At 53.9% G+C, this 7,341-nt stretch overlaps 1 protein-coding gene and 1 non-coding gene across 2 annotated transcripts; one reads left to right on the forward strand and one right to left on the reverse strand.

Annotated features, from left to right (window-relative positions):
• Positions 1-263: 263 nt before the first annotated feature.
• Positions 264-5,573, forward strand: LOC120414583 (uncharacterized). Its single transcript, XM_039575818.1, has one exon. It carries the CDS (start codon positions 264-266, stop codon positions 5,571-5,573), a length of 5,310 nt encoding a protein of 1,769 aa, XP_039431752.1.
• Positions 5,574-6,061: 488 nt separating this feature from the next.
• Positions 6,062-6,133, reverse strand: Trnae-cuc (transfer RNA glutamic acid (anticodon CUC)). Its single transcript has one exon. It is a non-coding gene; the product is annotated as a tRNA-Glu (tRNA).
• Between the last annotated feature and the right edge of the window lie 1,208 nt (positions 6,134-7,341).

Below are 7,341 nucleotides of genomic sequence, written 5' to 3' on the forward strand. Positions count from 1 at the left end.
ATTTGGACATCCGGCGTGGATGTGGTGAAGAAGCCCGGTGAAAAGAAGGAGGCAAAGGCCTCAGAGTGCAAACGGACAGTTCCCGTGCAACCCAACTCCGGTGAGAGACACGTAGCCGCGAGTGACAAGTGCGAGACGACACGGTCTCGATTCCCGAACATTCGCGAAACCACCGACGGAGGCAACCGGCCTCATTTCCCGTCGCGAGTGTTCGAAAGTGTGAAAGAAGAAGAAGAAACAAAAGTGCAGTGAAAAAGTGAAAGATGCCGCCGAAAGTTCAACGAACCCCGGCGAAGAAGCAAGCGGAAGACGAAGATGAGTTGGACGGCCTGATCCACCTCCGGAACCAGGAGATGGACACCCTCGAGGAGCTCCAAACGGAACTCGCGGGTTGGGCACGAGCTGATCGTACGGCTTCGGATGTCCGATCGCATCTGAAGAACCTGGAGCGGATCAACAACGACTTCGGCAACCTTCACCAGCGAATTGTCCTCCTGACCGACTCCAAGACTCGGGGTCCACACGACGCGAAGAGGAAGGAGTTCAGAAAGCTGCACGACCAGGTCTCCAGAACTCTCGAGCGATGGGCGGATGACCTCGCACCCGCTGTCGCTGCAGGTCCATCCACGGCACTCCAACCAGCCAGGCCCCAACCGGTGATCATCTCGCAACCCCTGCCCAGAATCATCCCAAAGTTCGACGGCAAGTACGAGTCCTGGGACAGATTCAAGGTAATGTTTAAGGACGTCGTGGACAAGTCAAACGAACCGGCCAGGATCAAGCTCTACCACCTTGAACAAGCCTTGATCGGAGAAGCTGCAGGTTCCATCGACGAAAAGACCATCCAGGATGGCAACTACGAGCGAGCCTGGGAACTGCTGGAAGAGCGGTTCGAAGACAAGCGGCGGATGGTCGATCTCCACATCGGCGGTCTGCTGGGAGTGCAGAAACTGGAAGAGGAGAGCCACGCGGATTTGAGAGCCCTGCTGGACAACTTCACTGGACACGTCGAGAACCTCAAGTTCCTGGGCCAGGAGTTCTCCGGAGTGTCCGAGCAGATCGCCGTCTACATCTTGGCACACGCGCTGGACGAAGGAACCTACAAGCAGTGGGAGGCGACCATCAAGCGTGGGGAACTCCCGAAGTACGAAGCGGCCATCCAGTTCCTGAAGGACCGGGTCTCCGTTCTGGAACGATGGGAGGCCACCAACAAGTCCGCACCGAAACAGCGAAAACCAGCCAAGCCCTCCGCCAACAAGCCGTCTCAGCGAGCCAACGCGGCCACAACACCGTCGCAGCCGGAATTCCGGTGCGAGATCTGCGCCGAGGCACACCAAACGTTCAGATGCTCAACGTTCCTCGGATACACGGTGGCCCAGCGAAAGGACAAGGCGAGGGAGAAGAACCTGTGTTACAACTGCTTGCGGCCAGGACACTCAACGAAGCGGTGCTCGTCCAAGTACACCTGCGGTAAGTGCCAACGGAGACATCACACAACGCTGCACGAACCACGAGAGCAGCAAGAACCTGCGCAGAAGCCGGCCACTCCCCAGAGTGTGGCCCCACAAGTGAACCAGCCGCCAGTGGTCCAACCCGCTGGCCCATCTCAGCAGACGTCCAGCCAAGCGACCTGCAACCACACCCAGACGGTGAAGACCGTGATGCTGCTCACCGCGGTCGTTAACCTGCTCGACGACCAGGGCCAATCCGTGCCCTGTCGCGTCCTCCTCGATAACGGTTCCCAAGTGAACTTTATTACGCTCGCTATGGCCGATCGCTTAAGACTACAACGAGTTGCTGCCAACGTCCCGATCTGCGGCATCGGGGCCGTGAAGACCTACGCCAAGGAGTCTGTCACGGTCGAGCTCAAGTCCCGAGTCAGCAACTTCTCCGTCAACGTCGAGTGCCTGATCGTGCCGAAAGTGACCGGGATGGTTCCAGCTGTGCCAGTTGACATCAACGAGTGGCCGATTCCTGTCGGCGTCCAGCTGGCCGACCCAGCATTCCACAAGCCTGACCGCATCGACATGCTGCTGGGGGTCGCAATGTTCTTCCGGTTGCTAAAATCGGGACAGATGGAGTTAGCTGGCAATCTACCGGAGCTGCGCGAGACTCACCTCGGCTGGGTCATCGCCGGAGAAGTTGGAGACACCGTCCCAAGCCCGCAGTACACGCACACTGCCACACTCGACGACATCAACGAAGCGATCCAGAGATTCTGGCAGGTCGAGGACATCGACAGTGCCACAGCGGTCTCCACCGAGCAAGAAGAATGCGAGGCGTTCTTCGCGTCCACCCACAAGCGGGATCCAACCGGCAGGTACGAGGTACGCTTGCCATTTCGTCCAGTCGTCGCCAAGCTCGACGACAACCGCAGCCTCGCTCTTCGGCGCTTCCTGTCGCTGGAGCGGCGACTCGCCCGAGATCCTGCCTTGAAGCTGCAATACGGTGAGTTCATTAGGGAATACGAAGAACTGGGGCACTGCAAGTCGGTTGAAGAGGCCGACGACTTACCGAACACGAACTGCTACTACATGCCCCATCACGCTATCCTGCGCCCCTCGAGCTCCACGACCAAGTTGAGGGTCGTATTCGACGCATCTGCAAAGATGTCCCCCACGAGCGTGTCCCTGAATGAAGCCCTCCAGGTCGGAGGCACTGTCCAGAACGATCTCTTCTCGATCCTCCTCGCCTTTCGAAAGCACCCTGTCGCCTTCACCGCAGACCTCTCGAAAATGTACCGCCAGATTCGCGTGGCCCCGTCCGACTCTCGTTTCCAACGAATCTTCTGGCGGGCCGATCCGTCCGAGTTCATCCGTGTCCTGGAACTCACCACGGTGACCTACGGAACCGCGTCCGCACCCTTTCTTGCTACGCGATGTCTGGTCCAGCTCTGCGACGACGAAGGTGAAAATTTTCCGCTGGCTGCCAAGATTGTGCGCGAGGCCTGCTACGTCGACGATATCTTGTCCGGTGCGAGCTCCCCCAAAGAAGCGATCGACTGTCTGACGCAGCTGCAAGGCCTGCTCAGTCGCGGTGGATTTCCTATCCACAAGTGGACCTCCAACGAACCTACGGTGATGGAACGCATACCTGAAAGCGATCGAGAGAAGCTGATCGACCTGGACGGATTGATCGGCGGTGTGGTCAAGGCCCTGGGACTCTACTGGAGTCCAGGAGACGACGAGTTTCGTTTCACCGTCACCCAAGCTGAAGCAGATGCCACCAAGCGTCGTGTCCTCTCGGAGATCGGCAAATTCTATGACGTGCTGGGACTCCTATCGCCAGTCATCATCAAGGCCAAGATCCTGATGCAGCGAGTCTGGCTCGCTGGTCTATCGTGGGACGTTCTGCTGGAAGGCGGGATGATGGACACGTGGCACCAATTCCAGTGCGCACTCCCCGACGTGCGCGACATCCGTATCCCTCGGTACGTGATCGGGCCTGGCAACCCGGGTCTGGAGCTTCACGGATTCAGCGACGCCTCCAAGGTCGCCTACGGTGCGGTGACCTACGTTCGCAGTCTGCTCCCGAACGGCAAGTGCAAGATGCGGCTGCTTTGCAGCAAATCGAAGGTGGCGCCAACCAAGCCACTGGACATCCACCGACTGGAACTGCTTGCCCTTCGACTGCTCTCGAGGTTGGTGGTGAAGGTCATCGCGGCGCTGAATCTCCCGTTCCGAAACGTGGTGCTGTGGTGCGACAGCCAAGTCGTGCTTGCGTGGATCAAGAAACCGCTGGACCAGCTACAAACGTTCGTGCGCAACCGCGTCGCGGAGATTCGGAAAGAGACCGGCGGGTTTATCTTCAAATACATTCGCTCCAAGGACAACCCGGCCGACCTGATCTCTCGCGGCATGTTTCCAGCCGCCCTGATGAAATGCGGTAAGTGGTGGGAAGAACCAGAGTTTCTAGAATCCGTCGTGTACCAGGAGGAACCTACAATCGAAATACCGGACAGTGAGCTACCAGAGTTGAGAACAGTGAAGCTAGTTACCTTGCTGGCCTGCAACACGACCGATTTCCCGATCTTCGAGGACTGCAGCTCATTTCGGAAGCTGCAGCGAATAATGGCGTACGTGCTGCGTTTCGTGAACAACTGCCGGATCAAGAACCCCACGGAACGAACTCGCCTACCCCATCTCACTGTTCCTGAGCTGCGGTCGTCCCTGAAGCTGATCGTGAAGGTGGTGCAGCACGACGTGCTGTCTCAAGAGATCCAGCAAGTGGCCGAGAACGACACGGCCGGGCGTCTCCAAGGTTTGACGCCGTTCCTACACGAAGGCCTCCTACGAGTTGGAGGAAGACTACAGCATTCCGAGCTGCCGTTCGCAGCCAAGCACCAGCTGATCCTGCCCAAGCACCGAATTACCAACCTGATTGTGAAGGCCTACCACGAAGAACACCTGCACGCGGGGCCGTCGTCCCTGCTCGCAATCCTGCGGAGACAGTTCTGGCTGCTCGACGGACGGTCGACAGTTCGGAGCGAGACGAGAAGCTGCGTGACGTGCTTCCGCGCGAAGCCACGCAGTACGAGCCAGCTGATGGGGAGACTGCCGTCCTGCCGTGTGACCGAGAACCTTCCGTTCGACGAGGTCGGCGTGGACTACGCCGGACCGATTTCTGTGAAGGTGGGAACCCGGAAGCCACAGATCGTCAAGGCATACTTTGCCGTCTTTGTTTGCATGGTGACCAAGGCGATCCACCTCGAACTTGTTTCGGACCTCACGACCGAGGCATTCCTGGCCGCCCTCCAGCGCTTCGTCAGCCGACGCGGCGTGCCTCGCCGAATCCACTCGGATAACGGCACAAACTTCAAGGGGGCCAAGACAGAACTTCACGAGCTGTACACCCTCTTCAACGAACGCACGTTCAACGACCGGATCCAGACGTACTGCCAGCCCAAGGAAATCGCCTGGTCGTTCATCCCTCCCGGCGCGCCGAACTTCGGTGGCCTTTGGGAGGCCGCTGTAAAGAGCACGAAGTACCACCTGAAGAGGATCCTCAAGAACGCACAGCTTACCTTCGAGCAGTACGCGACCGTGCTAGCGGAGGTCGAGGCCGTGCTCAACTCAAGGCCGCTTTTCGCAACGTCAACCGACCCTGCGGATCCGGAAGTCCTGACGCCGGGACACTTCTTAATCGGTCGCCCTCTAACGGCCATCCCGGAACCGGCGTACGAGGGAACACCGACAAACCGGCTGTCCAAGTGGCAGCACCTGCAGCTCTTGCGAGAGCACTTCTGGAGAGCTTGGCGGCGGGACTACCTGACGACCCTCCAGCCAAGGGGAAAGAACCGGAAGGAGATGCCGAATGTACGCCCTCAAATGGTGGTCCTGCTGGAAGAGAAGAACGCGCCGCCACTTGAGTGGAAAATGGGGATTGTGCAACAGACCTACCCTGGACCGGACGGTCTTGTGCGCACTGCGGACGTGAAGGTCGGTGGAACCGTCATCCGACGACCGACCTCGAAGCTGTCCGTCTTGCCGATCCTGGACAACGAACCGGAAAAAACTGCTGCGTCTTCGTCCCAGCCCGGGGGGAGGATGTTGGCGGCTAGACTGGCTGCGTAAAAATGACAGCCCTGCTCGCCTGCCGCAACCAGCTTGCTGCGATCGAGCGCAACCCTGCGCAACGTTTTTCACGCGCAACGGCGCGACGTTGTCGCGACGCCGAACGAACGAACAACGACACGAACGACGACACGAAGGACGACGACGAACGACGACGAGAGAAAAAACCGCCATTTTGCGGTACCAGTACCTTTTCACCCTCGGTTGAGTCAACACGCTTTTAAGTTAATTAGTTGTTAATTAAAGTAGTGTTTAAAGAAGTCCGAGTGTTTTCTTCATCACACCCACGGCCATCGGATCCAACATACAGTCCACCCTTGAACATTCCGCCTTTTTCCGTGGGGCCAACGTGCCGGCCCGAACAATCACAAAATTTAGTTTGAGAGGTAATATAGAATAATATTACGTTATTTTTGTGACGCATCGTCCCATGTTTAATAAACATCAATATTCTTCTTAAAAACGCATGAGATGATCGCGCAAAAGAATTCCCATACCGGGAATCGAACCCGGGCCTTCCGGGTGAGAGCCGGATATCCTAACCACTAGACAATATGGGACTTAAATCTCAAGTGTTGTGTGATTATCTTCACTGAAAAAAATAAGGAAAATTGAGACGGAGAATGGAAGTTGTAGCAAATTTAAAGGGGGCAACTTTTGGCTTGATTGAAGGTTAGGGTGGTGCACATTTGGGGTATTTAATAAAGTATATTCCAGGAATATTTTTGATTTTTTCTCTTTTCTAGAAAGTTGTTAGGCATGCCAATCAGGGAGCCCACTCCCCCAAATTTTGACCCTTGGCGAGATAGGCTGCCTCCTATAGCCCTTTATCGTTGAAGTTTATATTTAGAAAAATCGCAAAAATGTATGCAGAAAAATATCGTTTCAGTATTTTTCTGCCAGTTGGCGCGAGTCTCACCCAAATTGCCCAAGTGTGAGATTCTTGTAGGAAATTCAATCCTCTACAATTTTGCCGAAGGGTGCAAAAACGATTCAATTTTTTTTAATGATTTTGTTAGACAAAGTATATTCTTATATTCTTCTTATACTTTCAAGTATATAAGCCGATTTCTTTTCATCGCATTGCTAATAACTCATCAGGATTAACTCGGATCGTCTTGCACCCTTCTACAAAGTTGTAGGTAATTAAATTTCCTATAAGACAATTTTGGGCGAGACCTGCGCCACCTGCTGCAAAAATCCTGAAGCGATGTTTTTCCCCAAACATTTTTGCGATTTTCCCCATATAAACTTCAACGATGAAAAGCGACCCCTTAGCCTTAACCAATTTGGCTCAAAATTGGCACAGTTACTTATTATTGCGTAATAAGGCTGGTACAAATTTCAATGGAAAAGTAAGTGCAATCAGCTGAAATTGATTTAGAATGCATTCCCCTGCGTTGAAAATAATTTTTAGCATGTTTGGGTTAATTTAAACATCTTTTGAAATTCGTGAAAATTTTCGATGCTTAGTATCGCAAAATGTATTTTTTTTCGCTTTTTTTTTCGTCATATCTTACTTTTTTTTAAACAATTGATTGCGAAACAACTGAACTAGTTTAAAATGCATTTTAAAATACTTTTTGCATTCAAATGTTGAGACTACGGCTTGTTACCTAATTTTTTTTGCACACTTATTTTGGCGAAAAGGACAATTAAAGTTCAGTCAATATTGTTTTGAATGATGCCGAATATGCCAAATAAAAGATTTGTAGACAAATATCTACTTGAAATTGTGATTGTATTGGTTTTTCATCAAAATTCCTTC

The sequence above is a fragment of the Culex pipiens genome, chromosome 2 (genome assembly GCF_016801865.2).
Source record: "Culex pipiens pallens isolate TS chromosome 2, TS_CPP_V2, whole genome shotgun sequence".
Taxonomy (NCBI): Eukaryota; Metazoa; Arthropoda; class Insecta; order Diptera; family Culicidae; genus Culex; species Culex pipiens.

What these genes read in the sequence shown, in the direction of transcription:
- LOC120414583 (XM_039575818.1), top strand. Translation starts at nt 264, where the DNA reads ATGCCGCCGAAAGTTCAACGAACCCCGGCGAAGAAGCAAGCGGAAGAC.